General features: G+C 48.4%; 1 protein-coding gene across 1 annotated transcript; it reads right to left on the minus strand.

Moving 5' to 3' along the window:
- Positions 1-4,307: 4,307 nt before the first annotated feature.
- On the minus strand, positions 4,308-18,778 carry ZNF75D (zinc finger protein 75D). Its single transcript, XM_047715447.1, has 6 exons — positions 18,510-18,778; positions 16,503-17,029; positions 14,860-15,052; positions 14,067-14,158; positions 13,606-13,732; positions 4,308-6,564 (listed from the first exon to the last, which is right to left on the minus strand). The coding sequence occupies exons 2-6, from the start codon at positions 16,947-16,949 to the stop codon at positions 5,855-5,857; spliced, it is 1,569 nt and encodes a 522-aa protein (XP_047571403.1). The 5' UTR covers positions 16,950-17,029; positions 18,510-18,778; the 3' UTR covers positions 4,308-5,854.
- Between the last annotated feature and the right edge of the window lie 1,093 nt (positions 18,779-19,871).

Below are 19,871 nucleotides of genomic sequence, written 5' to 3' on the forward strand. Positions count from 1 at the left end.
GGGGTTTCCTCACATCAGTTTTAGGAAGAACGTATGGAACTAAGGGTTCAGAAATAGATACCTGTGGAACTATCCATGCCCAGTCTTCCTTGGACGGTCCTGACAGACTCCTGCCCCGTGCAAGTGAACCTTAGTCACTACAGGGCTCCTCAGAGTCACCTGGGTGGCTCAGGTCACGATCCCAGGATTCTGGGATTGAGCCCCGCACTGGGCTCCCTGCTCAGCAGGGACACTGCATCTCCCTCTCCGCGCACCACCATCCCCCCCATCCCACTCATGCTCTCTCACACGCACTCTCTCAGATAAATAAATAAAACCTTAAAAAAAAAAAAGAGGTTCCTCAGGCTACGTCTCCCAAGAGGCCTCTCTGGGTCCTGAGCACCCAGGCCACTGCTGACCTACAGGGGCTGGGGAGCTGCAGGCCACAGCGAGGGTGCAGTGTCTCCCTTACCGCACCAATTGCCAAGTTCACCTCTGGAGCACTGGATGGTTCCTGCCCCCACCTATCTCCAAAATGAGGAAGGTGTTAGGAGCGCGCAGAGAAAGGCCAATCAGTCTCCCTGGAGACCACCAGGCCCCTGTGCTTCCCTCCTGCATTCTTTTGGGCTGCTCAATGACCTCTGCCAAGGTCAATGTCCAGCAAGGATAGCCTGCTGGGTGGACACTGGAAGAGACACAGCATCAAGACGGAGAAAAACCAGTCTGCAGAGATGCTTCCAAGGTGTTTCGGTTGGAGCCACTCTCAGGGGCCACTGGAGCCCAGAGGTCCTTGCAGTGCGGCCGGCCGTCTTCACGGTGACCGCACGGCCCACAGCCAGCATGGGCCTGTGTCCAGAGAGAGGCAAGGAGAGCCAGCACGCCGGCTGTCCCAGAGGCTGAAACACACGGCAAGATCAGGCAGATGGGAGGGAAGCCGCAAAACTCAGGAAACACCGAGAGCCTGGACAGCCAGGTTTAGTTGTCATAGTCATTTGCCAATTATAGGAGAGTAAAGTGCAGATTAAGATCCCATTTAACCCTAAAGTGGTCAGCCCCAGGCATTCAGGAAGCTTACATTGACATCTAGCCCTGCGCCAGCTGTTGCCAGTGACCGAGGTTCTAAGACCATCCCTGCCCACGGGAGAAAGTACACGAGAGGCGTTCTAAGACTGCAGTTCTCAAACGGGGTGTGCTGGAGCATCAGCGCCACGCGGGGTCTTGTCAGAAATGCCCATTTCCTGGCCCCACCCCAGGCCAACGGAGGTAGAAATTCTGGGGCTGAGGCCCAGCAATCAGTACTTTAACAAAATCTGGGTTTTAAATGCTGTTCTAAGAGGACAGTCGGTATGGAGTGAGTTTGGGGAGCAGGAGGAGGAAGATGTGGTGTGACATTGGAAGGAAGGATTTGGACAAGTTGGGAGGGCCTCCTGAGGGCTCAAAAACAAAGACTAGTTGAAAGTGCATTCACAGCGTGGCTCAGCGTTGGGTCTGTGAGCGGGAGGGGTGGGGGGACAGGACAGAAAGGATGTGGGAACCGGGGGCTGCTGGAATCTTGAATGAACACGGTGCTGGAGGAAAATTCTGGAATATGTTGCACAGAAATAAGGACGTGGGGTGTTCTAAGGAGAGGCTGAGTCTCCAGGATGTGTCCCCCATGTCCAGCTCTGCCCGTGACTCTCCTACGAGTCCCACACCCCTCTGGGCGGGAGAGTGGGTGGAAGGGGTATGGTTCCTGGTCCTAGTCTATGGACAGGGACAGGATGTGCTTCTGGAGGACTGGCACCTCGTTAACAGGGCAGCCCTTCTGTGAAGAGCTCAGACACGGAACCTCCCACCTGAGGGTTATCTTGAGAGAAGAGGGTTTGGAGTTCTCCGAGAACAAAGCCGACCACTGCTTAGAAGGGATTCCTCGCCCTGCGGGAGAGAGCCAAGAGGCTGAAGAAGGACCCTTCCCGAGAAGCCACTGCTGCGATCTGAATGTATCCCGTCTGGGGAGAGAGAGGCCTGGGGCCACAGAGACCATTTCAATCCCTCCCTCTACCCTTCCCTTCCCCGGGAAGGGAAACACCCTGAGCTCCAGGGGCCTCTTCTGTAAAGTAAGGAGTGGTGGTGTCCTCGGCTTCCAAGGGCCCTTCAGCCACGGTGCACTACGGGACTGGAGGGCATAGGGAACACAACCCTAAGCGACTGCAGCGGTCACTGCGGAGGTATCTGAACAGGCTCTTGGGTAGCAGGTGTGCCATGGTTTGCTGGGAGAGAGAAGGTCAAGACCTGGGTCCTGCACAAATGGGCCTGGACCCAGACATGCCCTTGGGCCTCAGCCACAGCAAGTGGTGGCGCTGTGCTGAGCCCCAGACCTCCCCACTCAGGCCGTCCAGATGAAGACCCTGGCGGCAGAGGGCGGCTGGCCTCTCCTTACCCAGCCCATCTTCCCCGTGATGCCCCTCACTTCCCGAGGACAGGAGCACAGACACTGAGGTATGAACCCACAGCTCTCAGCCCGGACTCAGGCCAGCTTGTGTCTCCTCAGGCCCGTCTCTGCCCATGGGATCTGAACTTGGAGCCTTCTGCCTCTTTGCTCTGCCCCTTGGATGACTCATCAGCTTGTGTTTTCCACTCTCCAAGCTTCTGTGTGCTGTCCTCCTGTCTTGTCCTCAGAAAGGCCGCAGAGCTGTCATCTCTTAGTCATGTGCTGGGGATGTGGCGGGCCACATAAAGCAGCCTGACGTCTCTCTCCTTTATTCCGTTCTGCCATCTCTCTCCCTAGTGCCTGAGGTCTCTCCTCCTTTGTCTGAGACGGTCAGGGCTGACAGGAGTGGTCAAGGATGCTTGGGGAATGGGGCCCCGGGAAGCTATGTCAGAGGGCTGAAAAGGAAAAAAAATAGGTACTGAGAGGTCAGCCAGGAGCCTCAACTTCTAAATCCTGTCCCACAACCGCAGGGACGAGAACGTCCTTTCTTCTTGGAGCCCTTGCATCCGAAGGGCAGTGGAGTCTGAATTCAGAACCGGGAATCCTCAATTCTCTTCCTGTTTCTGCCTGTTTGCATCGGAAGGCCTTCGTGCCGCTTGCCTTAAATGACTGGTCTCTACAGTAGGCCCCAGATCCCCTGGTTCTGACCTCTCCTGGGGATGCCAGTGTAGACGAGGACCTCCAAAGGAGCTTTCAGGCTAACAGGTGTGATAACAGGGTTTGGCAACTTTATGACAACGGGCATGGCCTTTTGCAGACTCACACTCAGGCCCTCTACGGAGTCTCTGAAGCGGGCCGTCCCCGCTGGCTCCATCCATGTGGTATCTCCTTCACTTCTCGAATCAGTCTCCTCTTCCTATATGCGACTCGAAGGAATGTCCTTTGAATGGTGGTATGACAGCAGCCGCCCAGGGTGGTACAGGACACAGAGCCACATGAAGAGAGTGCCCTCTGAAAGAAGGTGAATGTCCCCTTAATCCCAAGAGCACAGTCACAGATAGTTCTAGAAGGGGTGGTGGGGCCATCAGTCTCCAAGCCTTCAGGAATATAATGGGATCCTTTCCTTCCAGGTCACTTCCTCCTCTGGGCTAAGCGCTTGCTTTCTTTTTAGTGGCCATTCTAGTCACCTCTTTCCTCTCCCATCGGTTTGAGGATGGATACACCCAAGAGGGCAATATTGTCCACAAAGTGTCCTGCCCCTCGCCATCACCTCCCCGCCACACTGCAGGGATGTCAAGTTGGGGGCTTTGGGTCTATTTTGGTCTGTTATCTGCTAGCAGTATACCCAGCTCAACGGGGACATTAGTTTATTGCTTCACAGCGCCTAGGGAGATGTAGCTCTAGAAAAGACTGGCGTACCAGGCTACCCTTTGGACCACCAGGAAGAGGCTTTAAAAAAATGGCTGGGAATGATGGAAACACCATTCATTAAGGATGCTCAACTTTTCTGCCTAATTGAGCTTCTTTTCGAAAGAGCTGAGGGGGCGCCTGGGTGGCTCTGTTGATTAAGCATTGCCTTCAGCTCAGGTCATGATCCCAGGGTTCTGGGATGGAGTCCCACATCAGGCTCGCTGCTCAGCGGAGAGCCTGCTTCTCCCTCTGCCTGCCACACTCCCTGTGTGCCCGTACCCACTCTGTCTCTGACAAATAAATAAATCTTTTTAAAAAATAGCTTAAAGGGATGCCTGAGTGGCTCAGTGGGTTAAGTGTCTGCCTCCAGCGCAGGTCATGATCCCCAGGTCCTGGGATCAAGTCCCACATCAGGCTCCTCGCTCAGTAGGGAGCCTGCTTCTCCCTCTCCCTCTGCCTGCCACTCCCCCTGCTTGTGCTCTCTCTGACAAATAAATAAAATCTTTAAAAAAATAGCTGAAAGGTGAAGGAAGAATGTTCCAAATGCTTATGAACACCTACTGTGGCCCATCAGCGTGAGGCAGGTTCACATCTAATTAGATCCTCACAGCAGCCAAGAGGATGGAGTTATCATTTTGCAAGCCTGAAAACAGGCGTAGAGCAGTCTCTTGATGGGAAAAAATATCTGGAGAGATCTATGCCAAAAAAAGTGACTGTCCTCTCTGGCTGATTCACTAACCATGGAGTTTTGTTTCATGTTTAATATGAACCAACACTCCATATCACTAAAAAAGTAAAATTTTATAATAATAAATATATTGAAGCCTTGGCCAACATCTTAAACTAGGATCTGACATAGCTACAAATCCATGTCCTCCAACTTCCCTGCCCTGCCCTTGACCTGACATTGTCTTTTCCAGAGATAGATAATCCCTGAGGCCAATGGGAGAGGAAGAGAAACTATCAGTATCACAACACAGTTTCCATCTGACCTCGTTCTCACTGGGGCCATGCCTCTAGGCCTGACTTTGCTCTGACACTTCTGGATGTTCCCTCCTGCTATCCAATGTGTGCTGAGGCCATGAGGCCACCGGGTTCACCTTGCCATTCTCAGCACCTCCGTTTGCAAAACTTCCAGACTTTCCTGCAGAGCATCCAAAGCGTATGGCGTTGTGGCTGAGCAGCCATAAAAACAGGCTTCCCTTGAGGCTCTGGAGCAGTGTGGCACCAATCTGAAAGCCTTAGTCCACAGGGTGAAAAGTTAAAAAAAAAAAAGGCCATTTACCATGGCCCTGGGCCTTCTACAAAGAAATACATATGTGGATAAGGGCCCGGAGTGCTTCCTTCATCATTTCCTTCTATCAGTGTCGGTGTTGAGAGGATCAGGAGAGGTATGAAGCACTTGCAGGGTCGCTAGGTCTGTGGTGCCATTGAGGGCTTCGCCTGCTGCTTCCAACTCCTTGACAGAAACCATGGTGGCAGTGGGACCTGGGGGGAACAGCCTGGGGCACCTCTCCCAGGCAAACACCGAATGCTCCCTTCCTGCTGGAGAATCAAGTTCCCTCACAGCCCCAGGCTTGGCTGTTCCTGTGAAAGAATAATAGCCATAGAAACTCTCTCCAGCTTAGTAATTCTCTCTAAGCTCCCTTCAGAGGATCTGAATACTCTCATTTTCCATCTCTCTGGAGAAAGAATGAGAGCAGGGCTCATGGCCATCATGTGTCTGCTGAGCACCTGATACTTGAAGAACTCCGATCACCGAGGGTGGGGAAGCTGAGTAAGCAGACAGATACACAGACAGATGAACAGATAACTATAGATAGATGACAGCTGTATTTCCACTCTTTTATTGATCAAGTACTCATTGTGTATCAGTCTTGTGCTAGGCACTGAAGATACAATGCTGAACAAGAGAGACGGCTTAGATTCCTTTCTGTGAAGTAGGCCATGAACCCCTCCCACATTTCCTGTGGGTGCCAAATTTTTATCATTGGTGCCTCATAGTTTTATACTCATGCGTCACCTCTAGGGTCAAGATCCGTTTGGTGACTTTCTTCAGACTGGAGACACTGGACAGGACTCCCTTCTCCTGTGGAGTTTCTGGTGTCTAAGAAGGCTGGAGCGCCGGCTGAAGTTTCTCCTGCACACGCTACAAGTATATGGCTGCTCGCCTGTGTGGGTTCTCTGGTGCTTAATAAGGTGGCAGTTCTGAATGAATCTTTTCCCGCATTCGTAACATTTAAAGGGCTTCTCTCCTGTGTGAATTCTTAGGTGTGTGTGTAGATTTGTATTGTGACTGAAGCTTTTCCCACACCACGAGCATCTGTACGGTTTTATTCCTTGGTGGGCCATTAAGTGCTTATTAAGATCTGAACTCCATCTAAACCTCTTATCGCACTGTTGACACTTATAGGGCTTCTCTTCAGTGTGAATTCTCTGGTGCTTAATGAGGTCAGAGCTAACTCTGAAACTTTTCTCACATTCCTGACACTTAAAAGGTTTCTCCCCTGCATGGCCTTTCCCTTGGAGATCCTTATGTTTTGGAAGCTCTTGTTTACAAGTTGAAAGTTTCTTTCTTTTCCTGCCTAGAAAAGCTCGGTGCCGTCTCCGTACCCTGCGTGTCCCGCCATGATTTTCTTTGCCTGTTGTTTTCTGGGCAACTTTCATTCTGGCCTTTCTTAACACTCTGCATCCTGATGCTTGTATTTCTAATGCAGAAAGAGATATAGGTTGGCCATTTCCAGTGTCATTTTTGAGCTTTAACCCTGTTGGAATAAACAGAAGAGTCAGCCGTCGGTGTCCCAGAACAAGAAAACTACAGGAATGGAGAGAAAAATCAATGACTGCTTTAAAAAAAAAAAAAAACACAGAACAAGTGATTTCTGGTCCAATATGGACAAAACGGAACTGATGCATTTCCTCCTGATCCTCCCTGCTGGGCACGACAAGCCAATGAAAGAATGCCAGCCACAACCAACAGAGAGTTCCAAGACACGGTAAGAAGAAAGCAAAATGGTTTGGGACGCCAGTCCTAGCAGAATAACACAGCAGGGCGTCCTGTATCCCCAGAGCCCCAGAAGAAGGCAACCCCAGCCAGCATCTTCCAACCCTCAACCCAGCAACACAAAGCTGCCTGGACAGGCTTATCTCTTCAGCAGTCGGAATGGGAAGTCTGCCAACACCCGAACCCCAGTCGGGAGACACCGAAGTGGGCTGGCAGAAGGAGCAAGAGGCACCTAGCCACAGCGGCCTGGCCCCCCAAGCCTCTTCATCCCTTTCCGACTGAGAGGCACTCTGGGCCTGTGTAAATCCCTTCCTCACCCTCAGGCGACAGAAGCAGGGACATACAGGAACCCTAGCTGTACCATATAAACCAAGGAAACCACAGTAACACTAGGAAGGCTCTGAACGTTAAACTGTCACTGGAAATGTAAACCCCCAAACTAGGAAAGAACCTCTGTGATAAAGTAAGACAGGGTGACTGATGAATTATAATAGTTAAAAAGGACCCTGACCCTCCTAACCTAACAGACAAAAGGATCAGGATACAAGCAAACAAAAATGGCACCAAACTGGAAATCAAAGACATAAAGAGGAAAATCTAGAAGTATGTGGAAACAAGCAGCGCCTGGGTGGCTCAGTGGGTTAAGCCTTTGCCTTTGGGTCGGGTCATGATCCTGGCGTTGGATTCAGGGATCAAGCCTTGCATTGAGCTCCCTGTTCAGTGGGCAGTCTGTTTCTCCCTCTGACCCTGCCCCCTCTCATGCTCTCTCTTTCACTCTCTCTCAAATAAATAAAATATTTTTTTAAAAAATATGTGGAAACAAAAAAAAAATACACTTCTAAAATTTCCATGGTTCAAAGAGAAAGTCACAAAGAAAACTTAAAAATATGTAGTTGAATGAATATCGATTTCCAGGGCACCTGGGATGCTCAGTTGGCTAAGTGTCTGCCTCTAGCTCAGGTCATGACCCCAAAGCCCCGGATCAAGTCCCACATTGGGCTCCTTGCTCAGTGGGGAGCCTGCTTCTTGCCCTGTTTGTGCATGCTCTCTGACAAATAAATAAATAAAATCTTTGGAAAAAAAAAAAAAGGAAATAAAATTCCAGGGGCACCTAGCTGGCTCAGTTGGTGCAGCAGAAGACTCCTGATCTCAGGGTCATGAGTTCAAGCCCCACGTTGGGTGTAGAGATTACTAAAAAAATTAAAAAATACAGGGGCGCCTGGGTGGCTCAGTGGGTTAAGCCGCTGCCTTTGGCTCAGGTCATGATCCCAGGTCCTGGGTTCGAGCCCCGCATCGGGCTCTCTGCTCAGCAGGGAGCCTGCTTCCTCCCCTCTCTCTCTGCCTGCCTCTCTGCTTACTTGTGATTTCTCTCTGTCAAATAAATAAAATCTTTAAAAAAAAATTAAAAAATACAAATAAATAAGTAAATAAGAAAAAATGAAATTACAATGTATCAAAATATGTGGAATGCAGCTAAAGAAGTGCTCAGAGAAAAAGGTACAGCCACAAGTACATACAATAGAAAAGGGGAAAGGTCTCAAATCAATAATCTAATTTCTACCTCAATAAACTAGAGAAAAAAGCAAAATAAACCCAAAGCAAGTTAAAGAAAGGAACTAATAAAGATCAGAGCAAAAGCCACAACCAAAGAAAAAGCTTGCTCTTCAAGAAAACTAATAAAATTGACAAACTGCTTTCACAACTGACAAAAATAAAAGGAGGGAAAATCCAAATCACTAGTATCAGGAAGGAAACTGGATACATCACTACACATCCTGCCATAACTGAAAGGATGGTAAGAGGGGTACCCGGGTGGCTCAGCCTGTCGGGCGTCTGACTCTTGATTTTGACTCAGGTCAAGATCTCAGGATCTTGAGATCAAGCCCTGCCTCGGGCTCTGCCCTCAGCAAGCAGTCTGCTTCTCTCCCTCTCTCTCTGCCCCTCCCCCTGCTCTCTCTCTCTCTCTCAATAAATAAATCTTTTAAAAATATAAATAATAAATAAAAGGATGGTAAGATAATAGTATAAATAACCTTACATTCATGACATTTTATTTTTTAAAGATTTTATTTATTTATTTATTTATTTGACACAGAGAGAGAGAGAGAGAGATCACAAGTAGGCAGAGAGGCAGGCAGAGGAAGAGGGGGAAGCAGGCTTGATCCCAGGACCCTGAGATCATGACCTGAGGCGAAGGCAAAGGCTTAACCCACTGAACCACCCAGGTGCCCCTATTCATGACATTACTAACAGAATTCAACCAACATGAAATAGATTTCTGAATAGGACTATCACCATTAAACACATTGAATTCATAGTTTAAAAGCCTCCCCCCAAAATCCAAGTCCACATGGTGTGACTGGAGGATTCTACCAAATATTTAAAGAATTAACACCAATTTTACACAATCTCTTCCAGAAAGGAGGAAATCCTACACAACTCATTTTATAAGGCCGGTATTACCCTGATAGCAAAATCATAGAAAGGCAACACAAAAAACAGAAAACTACTGGGGCGCCTCAGTGGCTCAGGTGGTTAAGCAGCTGACTCTGGATTCTGACTCTGGATTCTGTCATGGTCCCAGGGTCCTGGGATTGAGCCCGACGTTGGGCTCCCTGCTCAGTGGGGAGTCTGCTTGAGGATTCTCTCTCCCTCTGTCCTTCCCCCCAACCCCGCTCACGCACTCATGTGCACTCTCTCTCTCTAAAATAAATAAATCTTTTTTTATTCTTTATTTTTTAAAGATTTTATTTATTTATTTGAGAGAGAGAGCAAGCATGAGAGGGGAGGGTCAGAGGGAGAAGCAGACTCCCTGCTGAGCAAGGAGCCTGACGCATAACTCGATCCCAGGACTTTGAGATCACGACCCAAGCTGAAGGCAGTTGCCCAACTGACTGAGCCATCCAGGTGCCCAATAAATCTTTTTTTTTTTTTTTTTTTAAAGAAAACTACAAACATCTCCCATGAACTTAAATGTAGAAATACTCAACAAAATACTGGCAAAAAATACAGCAATATGTAAGAATTAGATATCACCATCAAGAAGTATTTACTGCAAGTATGCAAAGCTGATTCAACATTTGAAATCAATCAACATAACATACCATTTCAACAAGCCTTTGAAGCTCATACTCTTATCAAAAGACACAGGAAAGTGTTGCACAAATTCCATATCCATTCATGGTAAAAATACTAAGTTAGGAATTATATTGACTTGATAAAAGAGTATCAACAATAAAAAATCCATACTAACATAAACAGGTAATGGTGAAAAACTTAATGTTTTCATGATAAAATTGGGACAACGCAAGGATGTCTGCTCTTTCCACTCTTATTCAACATAGCAGGAGGTTGGAGCTACTACAGTTATGGCATTAAAAGGCATTGCAGATAATGTGATTATCTATGTGTAAAAATCTCAAGGAATCTACAAAAAAACCTCTTAGAAATAATACATGAGTGAGCAGGATCACAGAATACAAGATCAAAATACAAAATCAGTGCCATTCCTATATAAAAATAACGAACACACAAAACCAAAATTAAAAATAATACCATTTACAAATGTTCCAGTGAAAATGAAATGCTTTGGCCTCTATTTAACAAAACAGAGGATCTGTACATTGAAAATTACAAAAAGTGGACAAAAGAAATTCGAGAAGACCTAAATAAATAGACACACACTGTGTTCACTGAGCAAAAAAAGTCAACATAGTAAAGACATAATCCTCCTCAAACTAATACATAGGTTTAATGTAGTATCTAGCAAAATCCCAATAAAATTCCTTGTAGACATAGATAAGAGTACTCTGAATTTTACATGGAAAGGCACAGGCCCCAGAAGGGTTAAAATAAAATTTTATTTTACAAAAAAGAATAAAGTGGGAAGCATCAGTCTACTTGACAGACATTATGGCCTTGATACTACAGAGCTACAGCAATCAACAGTGTAACATTGGCAGCAGCACAAACACAGAGCCCAGTGGAACAGAACGGATGCACAGAAATACACTCAACTGCTCTTGACAAAAGTGCAAAAACGATTTAATAGAGGGGAGGCCTGGGTGGCTCAGTCGGTTAGGCGTCTGTCTGCCTTTGGCTCAGGTCATGATCCCAGGGTCCTGGGATCGAGTCCCACATTGGACTCCTTGCTCAGCGGGGAGCCTGATTCTCCCTCTGCCTGCTGCTTCCCCTGCTTGTGCGCTCCCTCTCTCTCTCTCTCTCTCTCTGACAAATAAATAAATAAAATATTTTAAAAAACAATTCAATGGAGGAAAGACAGCCTTTTTGAGAAACAGAGCTGAAGCAACTGGCCCTCCATAGGCCAAAAAATGAGCCTCATCCTAAACTTCGTACCTCATATAATAAATAACCCAAAATGGATCAGGGACTTACATATCACACTATAAAACTTTTTGGAAAAAATGGCAAAAAATTTTGGGGATCTAGGGTTAGTCTGAGTTCTAACCTTGACACTAAAAACATAATGTATAAAAGGAAAAATCTGAAAAATTGGTCCTCATCAAAATGAGAACCTTTTGCTCTGTGGAAGCCCATGGGAAGAGGATTAAAAAGACAATATAAAGACTTGGAGAAACTATTTGCAATCTACATATTCGACAAAGAGCTAGAATCTAGAATACAGAAATTCTCAAGACTCAAGAGTTAAAAAACAATCCAATTAAAATATGGGTAAAAGATACTTCACTGACGGAAAACAGAGATGGCCAATAAGCACAGGAAAAGCTATAGAACATCACTGGCCATTAGGGAAATGTAAATCCAAATCACCACGAGGTAACCCTATAGGCCGATCAGAATGGTGAACATAAAATGGAGGTGATATAAACACTGGCAAGGACATGGAGAAATGGGACCACTCATCCTCTGCTGCTGGGAATGGGGAATGGTACAGTCGTTGCAGAAAACAGTTTGGCTAGTGCTTAGGAAATTAAACATGTTACCATATGAACGAGCAATTGCACTCTTAAGGAGCAATTTCTATTTCCAGAGAAATAGAAACTTATCTCTAAAAAAAAATTCTGCACACAAATGCTCAGGACAGCTTTACTCATGCTAGCCCAAAACTGAAGACAGCAAAGACCTTTCAGTGGTTAATGGGTATACAAACTGGTCTCTCAGTATCATGGCATGCTACTCAGTATTAAAACAAACAAACAAACAAAAAAATCAACTTTTGGTACACAATAATTCAGATCAATTTCCAGGGACTTATTCTGAATGAAAAAAGTTAATGCCAAAGGATTACACATTTTATGGTTTTATTCATTTTGAAACGGCAAGATTTCAGAAATGTAAAACAGATCAGTGGTTGGCATGGGCCAGTGATGGGGTGAGGTACAGAGGACAAGCGTGTGATGATAAAAGGGCAAAACAAAGGTCCCTATGGTCAAATAACTCTCCAGTATCTAGACCGCAGAGGTGAGTATGCAAACCTACGCCTGCAATAAAACTTTACAGAACGAGGAGCCCTGGGAGGGCTGTCGGTTAAGCCTCTGACTCTTGATTTCAGCTCAGGTCATGATCTCATGGTCATGAGATTGAGCCCTGTGTCGTAGGCCCCACTCAGTGGGGAGTCTGCTGGAGAATCTGTCCCTCTGCCCCTCCCCCTGCACGCACACACTCTCTCCCTCCTTAGAATAAATAAATAGATCGTTTAAAAAAAAAAACTTTACAGAACTAATTACACAGACAGACAAATAAAATGGAAAATATAAAGGTCAGAAGACCATATCAGTATCAACAGCCTGGTTGTGACATTATATGATACTTTTCACAGAAGTTATCATTGAGGGGAGCTGGGTGAAATGTATACAGGTGCTCTTTGTATTATATTTTAAATCTTCATGTGAATCTACAGTTATCTCAGTAAGAAGTTCGGTAAGAAAAACACAGGAATAGAATCCTGGAGTGTCAATCCCCTGTAATAGTTCTCATCAAGGAACATTTCTCTTCTCCCCGTGTACATACTTACCTGTAGGAGACTCTCCAAGGCTGTCCTCGAACTCTTGGGGACCTTGGATCTATGGTTCTCCTCCTTGTTCTAAGCAGATTACTTTAGGGTTGGGGGTAACAAAGATGCTCTGAGTATAAAACTCTGAGGTCATGGGCTGCCATCTTAATTCCAGACTCTTTTCAGGAAGAGGGAATGACTCTTTTCATACTTTCATTTACTCTGAATGTTTAAATGGGCAGAATCTTTTTTTTTAAACATTTTATTTATTTATTTATTTGACAGAGAGAAATCACAAGTAGGCAGAAGTAGGCAGAGAGGCAGGCAGACAGAGAGGGAGAAGCAGGCTCCCTGCTGGGCAGAGAGCCCGATGTGGGGCTCGATCCCAGGACCCTGGGATCATGACCTGAGCCGAAAGCAGAGGCTTAACCCACTGAGCCACCCAGGCGCCCCTAAATGGGCAGAATCTTAAGGCACCTTCTTTCTAGTCTACTGTGGTCGTGGGCAGAGATGCAAGGACGAAGTGGAGAAGGAAGCCTCAGGAGGGCAGGTGGAACGGGATGGGGAATGGGGATCCTGCCTACTGAAGCAGACCGGGTCAGGGATGGCGGTGGCTTGGACGAGGGTAGTCAGAGCAGAAGACGGGGAGACACGCTTGTAGTGAGGATCTATTCTGAATCATCTGCATACGCCTCGCCTTCCCCCCACACCACCAAGGTCAGGCCCAAACAGCTACTGGAACCCGGGGACTCTCCCACAGGAGACAGTTTTCCATAAACTGTGCCTAGATTACTCAACTTCTACCCAAAGCAAAGGAAGACTCTTTACCTAGAGAGACGACAGTCTCATAGTTCTCCTGCATTACGTCATTGTAAAGGTTCTTCTGAGTAGGGTCCAGTAACTGCCATTCTTCCTCAGAGAAAGACACCGCCACATCCTCAAATGTCAACAGGCTCTAAAGAAGAGAACGGGTTTCGGTTCAGTACAGGCCACCACGGAAGCCATCCTCTCCCTCATCTCTGAACTACGCAGCAGGCCAGCCACCAAAGACAGTATTAAGATTCAGGTGGGGGAAAGGAAGACGGCAGAAAGGAAAAAAAGCCAGAGATCAGTAAACAGCGTGGGAGAGGCCTGGTCCCCACCGTGCCAAGCCTACTTGCCTCGAGGTGAACATCCAGGGCTAACACGCCTCAGAGCGCCTGCGGAGCACTGTGGGATGCGGGCAGCAGAGAAAAGCACAGACAAGGCCAGGTGCGGGCTGCCTGAAAAAGCTGCAAAGTACGGCTCACCTGGAACTCAGGCAAGATGAGCTCAGATGGCATCTTCCAGTTTGGGGTGCTTTTCTGCTCAGAAAAGGCTAGAATCTGTTGAGCAGGCCCAGCTGTGGATGGAAAAGAGCCAGAGAAAATGTCTCTCTTTTGGGCTGACAAATATCCTCAGCTGATTTCTAGAACCCAGAATCTCAGGAGTCCTTTAGTAAGGGTGGCTCACATTCACAAGTGTGTGTGTGCTACCAAAGGCGGCTCTTTTCATTGAAAATGAGAACCGACTACCCACCACTCCAAGGAACGGTTCCCCAGATTTTGTGAGAGAAATTAATAGGAGATCCATATTTTTTTTCCTCTCGTAAATAAATGTTTACCGGGCTAGGCAGGAATTAGAGGGGACTGAAAAATCAAAGACTCAGGTCCTCCAGTGTAGCCGGTTTCTGTCTTTTATCATTTTTTTTCCTGGTGTACAATTCTCTCCCCATTCTACCATGATGACCCATTTCCAATCCCAGTTTCTTCTCTATCACAGAAGGGTAAGATGACCCCACCTGTCCCTAGTCCATCCATCTTCTCTCAAACTTCTAAGGAGCGAGGTCTGCGGTATGAATACCAGGGTTCTCTGGTTCTCTGGACATTTCTGCACCCCAGGCTGACCCTGACCTTCACCCACCCACTGGCCTACTGTCCTCGAACCTGAAACACATCCTAACAGCTGGCAAGGCTGGGCACCTGGAAAATTCCCATGACATTCCGGCTGAACCGATTCCTAGGACAGTGCCCAGGAGAAGAGAATGATGATGAAACTCCTCACCTCTTTCACATACTGGCTGGGTTTCTTTGTGAGTTTTCCAGCCCAGCTCTTCCTGTAGTACCCGGTATGTATTCCAACATTCTTTCTGGAACATACCCATTGGTTGGGGCTCTGCGGGCTTCCACTTAAAGCCTGGGGCCACTGCTGTTCCTCCCAAGGGCACTGCCTCCTTTCCCAGCTCATGGGCTGTGACCTAGAAATAATCCCCATCCTCATTAGCACAGAACTTACTTTTCATTTGGGGGTAGTGGTGGAGGGATGAGCAAGAGGAGAGCCCAGATCCGGGAAGCTGTGACATTCCAGGAAGTCATTAAAAAAAAAAAAAGAAAAACTAAAGAGATATTGCATCACCGTTTCCTCGCAAAGAACCATATACATCGTCTGAGGAAAGTGGGATCAGATGAAGCAAGCTTAGCAAGCCAGCCACAGCTCAGGCCCCTCTCAGCGTGGACGCTGCCTCTTACTGTCCCTTCACTGGCGTGCTTTCTTGCCTGGGACCCTTGCCTAAGGGCATTTTTAATGTGTCAGTTTTCTCTAAAACAGAAGGAGTTGAAGAAAAAAAGATTCCCAAGAGGACTCCTGGGTGGCTCAGTCAGTGAAGTGTCTGCCTTTGGCTCAGGGCCTGATCCCAGGGTCCCAGGATGGAGTCCCGCATGGGGGGGGCCTGCCCAGTGGGGACTCTGCTTCTCCCTCTGCCTGCCACTCCCCCTGCTTATGCTCTCTGACAAATAAATAACATCTTTTTAAAAAATAAAAATAAAAAAAGATCCCCAGGCAGTCAGATTTTCCAATCCTTCCACAGCCAGGGAAGGATTTCATGGAGAAAGGGGATACAGTGAAGGAAAAATGAGAGGGAAGTTTGGACTCTCACTTCCCTCCATATGATTCCATTGTAGTAAAACACCAAAAATATACCGTGCCCCGTGTTCCTCAAAGTGAACACTTCCTCGGGCTCCCAAGGAAAGGAAGGGTGCTGCCATCTCCCAAGGGCGTACGCTGGTTCCCCACTTCCCAGGAAGGCCAAGGGTATACCACCAAGGGAGGGCAATGGAGGCTCTTTTCTCTGGCCCAGAGACAGGCGCTCCCACTAGAGAGGGCGCTACCCCTCTGCACCTGATTCTGTCCACTCCTCTCTTGGCAGTTTTCTTCTTTCTGTATCTTTGCTTCCCTTTTATCTTCCCATTTCTTCTCTTCTTTTATAGTCTTCCCAGAATTCTTTGATTTATACTTCTGTTTGCTGCCCTCTCTCTCCTTTGATCTCTAAGTGCTCTGCCTTTTTTTTTTTTTTTTCAGATTTTACCCCCTTTCCCAACTCTGCCTTGCCTTTTATTTCTCTGTTTCTAAGAACTCAAGTCCTCTCTCCTTGGCCATGCCAGCTGAGGCCCACCACCCCTAGTTCGCCCTGGCCAGAAAGAGGGCAAAATGCATTTCTTTTCTGCAAGGCCAAGAAAGATGGCCAGGAACTCTGGAACCTGTCATCTACTACTCCCACGCATCTGTGGTTTCAGATCCTGCTTGGATGTCCTCAAGGAATGACAGAAGAGTCACCTACTCCTCCTTGTTCCTCCACTGCCCCCCCCAACACCCAACCTGGACAATTTACCTTCACCCTATTTCACTGTCCACATAAGGGAGCTTCTCACCTCATCACTTATTCCACTAGGCTCTCTCTGAAAGCGCTCTACCAGGGCCACAGCCTCTCTGACGCTCTGTGGACGATACTTCTGCACCCAGTTCTGGGTATCCCTGGGCAGAATAGTCAGGAACTGCTCAAGCACCAGCAGTTCCAAGATCTGCTCTTTCGAGTGGATCTCGGGCCTCAGCCACTGCTGGCATAATTCCTGAAGTTGGCTGACAGCCTCCAGGGGTCCGGGTGCTTCGTGATAATAGAAGCTCCGAAAGTGCTGTCGAGCGCTCTCAGGACCAAGACTGTCCGTTCGCGGGCTGGATTTCTTACTCTCACCGGAGCTCTCTTTCACCGACCCCTTAGTCCCCCACAAAGCCTCCATGTGTGGGTACAAGCATGCATTCACTTCCAGATGTCTCATCATCATTTGCTCTAGGAATAGTTTTACTCCTATGTGTGACATCCTCCTGGTGCCACCTTTGACAACCGAGGCTTTGTCAGGTTTGGTATAAAACCAATGAGTGGATCTTCTCCCCAAGGGCACTGAGGGAGGGGAGAAAAAAAGCACATGTCAAGAAGACAGCCACATGACACATATTTCCTTGCTATTTATAGTTATCAGAGAAGAATGAACAGAAAAGGACCTGTCCAGTCCACCCTTTAAAAGCAACTGCCAGGTATCAGGACACTCACAATGACAGATTACTTCAGGACATATATTTCTCTCTGTCACTCAGCTGTGAAACAAAGCACAGCTCTGCAAAGACAAATGTCAACTGATAACTTTTTTTTTAAGGTCAAGGAAAAGCTGGTGGATGAAAAAACTGGCACCCATTCATTAAAAGGAACTTTGAGAATATCCAATATTTAATCTGTGTGCCTCCTGTCTCATCTTCACAAATAGGGCATATCTGAGTGTGTTGCAATTTTAACAGATCATCCCCGACTTTGGTCTTTAGTTAGAGGAAAACAATTACTATGCCCCTTCATCCTCTTAGGAAGACTGAAACCTTTACTTCATGGAACATCTGATAGTCTCCTTTCTGTTGTATTAATACCAACAGGAAAACTGAGACAACCAGATCAGAGAAGAAGTAAAGCAATCAGGGAAAAAAGTAAACTTATCCCTCTCAGCAAATATCCCCCAACTGGGCAACCAGATGTCAATTTTTTTTTTTTGCTACTTTTTGGGAAGATTATCAAGGGCACAGTGCAGATTTGTACCTGTGTATTAACTTTTTGCTTACTTTACTGGAAACACAAGTTGGCCTCCTTTACCAAATACAACGTCAGCTTGTAAAAAATGAAAGAGAAAGGGTGATCATTGAGGTTCTTCTGAGACAGGAAGGGTCCTAGTAAAGGTAACCCTTCTCCTGACTTTACATTTCCTCAGGGGCACACAGATCTTTAAGTAAGGCTAAGGGTGGCCTTAAGAGGCTGATTTTCCCTGAGGTATCCCAGCAGCAACAGCAACAAAGTTCTTTTGAGGATGCCACGGGTATTCAGAGAAATGCTCGGTTTCTTGCTGCCTATCCAGGTGCAGAAGGTATAGGGGCGCCTCCTCTATTTCTATGCCAGCAGAAACTAACATCTTTGAGCCTGAAAGGCCCCTTTCTCGGGCGACCCATCAGCCAGAGGAAACCGGGGAGTGTCGTCGGGTGCAGAGCGAGTCACTGAGCCTCCCCGACCCCGCGAATCCGCGACGCCCAAGCTCCCGACCACCAGCGCGCCCCCGAGCACTCCGCGGGCGGCCGGCCCCCCAGGGTGCCCGGGGAGCATCCCTGGGCTGCACGTGCCCCTGGGGGATAAAGAGGTTGCTCGCCCAGGCTGGACGGGGCGCTCGGAGCCCGGGTACCCGCCGGGCCGCGCCGCCGCGGGGCTGGGACCGCCCGCCGCGCCGCGGGAAGCTGCTGGCTCCGCCCCCCCAGGTCGCCGCCCCGGGGGGCTGCCAGTCGCACGTGCGGCCCGCCGCGCTGGGGGCGCGCGCCACCAAATCCCAGGGGCGACGCGGTTTCTCCATTACCTCCTCCCAGTCCCGGCTTCTGCGGACGCCACTTCCCTCTTCCTCGACTGGGGCTGCGACGTCGCCACGCCTCCCCGCCGCGCTGGGGAGGAAGCGCCCGCTTCCCGCGCCCCTGCGGGCCTGGCTAGAGCGGCGCCGAGCTCCGGAGCGCGGAGGGCTTGGAGGACCCGTCCCCCAGTGGATCGCTCTAGCTCCCAGAGACCGTACCCCGACTCGCCATTTTGGGGTCGAGGTCTGTGGACCTGGCCCGACCGGAAAAGAAAGAATGCGCTTCCGGCGGCTTCGTGACAGCCACGCCCAGCCATCGCCCTGTCTCTACCTGTGGCGCCTCGGCGCAGCCGGGCGGGAACCGTGCTGCGGCTCCTTTCCGTCCCGGGGGCGCGGCCTTCTGCTCCGGCTCAGGACGGGACGTGAACACGCCTTCCCCAGGCCCGGGGCGGGCCCAAGGCAGCCCCGGAAGCCTCTGGTCGCCTGGGAGGCATGTAGCCCTCCGACTCAAGGTGCCTCGATCTTGTGGCCCTGACTTGGTCAAGTGCAAATCGTTCAGGTTGCCTTCCGGAGGCCGCAGCCCTTCGGGAACCGCCCCCCCCCCCCCCCCCACACACACACACCCGCCAAGGGAGGAACGCCACCCCTGAAAGTCGTCACTAGACTTGTCCCGAGCCTCCCGAGTTGTCCTCATGACGTCCTCAGGGTCACATGGATTGCCAGTGGCAGTTTTTAGACAAGAATTGGGGTCTTTTAGTGCTATATCCCTTGCTTTTTCTACTGCATTATGCCTCCCTGTGAGACAGGAACCTTGTTTCATCACAAAACTCCTGTAATGCTCAGCGTGGTCTTCTGGATAAGTCCTCTTTCTAGGGGTTGTCAGAGTCTTCAAAGTATCAGTGTTTACCTAGTGTTGAGCCATTTGAATGGAAACTGTCCCTATGAATCCAAAGAGAGGAAACTATGTAGCTCAGCAGGGCAATGGGGATAAAACGGAAGTCTTTTGGAAGTCAGTGCAAGCAGAAAAGAGACCTACAGGCCTAGAAGAAAAATAAACAAAGAGTGCCTATCTGACTTTTTACATGCAAAAGCCGAGGAGACTCAAGCTAAGGTCAGATCTTCATTTGAAAGATGCAGCAGCCCAAAAGGGGCAGGAAGATGATGAGGGAGCAGAAGCTAGCGGAAGACAAAGCAGAAGCTGACAGCCTGCAACCTCACCCCACCCGCCGCTCCTGGGTGGGACACGTGAGAGTTCTTCCAGGGATCCAGCTACTATCTTAATGGGGTTTTTTTTTGAGATTTTATGTATTTATTTGACAGAGATCACAAGTAGGCAGAGAGGCAGGTAGAGAGAGAGGCGATCCCATCGATCCC

Source organism: Lutra lutra, chromosome X (genome assembly GCF_902655055.1).
Source record: "Lutra lutra chromosome X, mLutLut1.2, whole genome shotgun sequence".
NCBI classification, from domain to species: Eukaryota; Metazoa; Chordata; class Mammalia; order Carnivora; family Mustelidae; genus Lutra; species Lutra lutra.

Coding starts and splice junctions, on each gene's coding strand:
- ZNF75D (XM_047715447.1), bottom strand. CDS start 16,949: ATGTCACACATAGGAGTAAAACTATTCCTAGAGCAAATGATGATGAGA. Junction 15,053..16,502: donor CTAGTGGAATAAGTGATGAG/GTGAGAAGCTCC, acceptor GATTATTTCTAG/GTCACAGCCCATGAGCTGGG. Junction 13,733..14,066: donor TCATCTTGCCTGAGTTCCAG/GTGAGCCGTACT, acceptor TCTCTTCTTTAG/AGCCTGTTGACATTTGAGGA.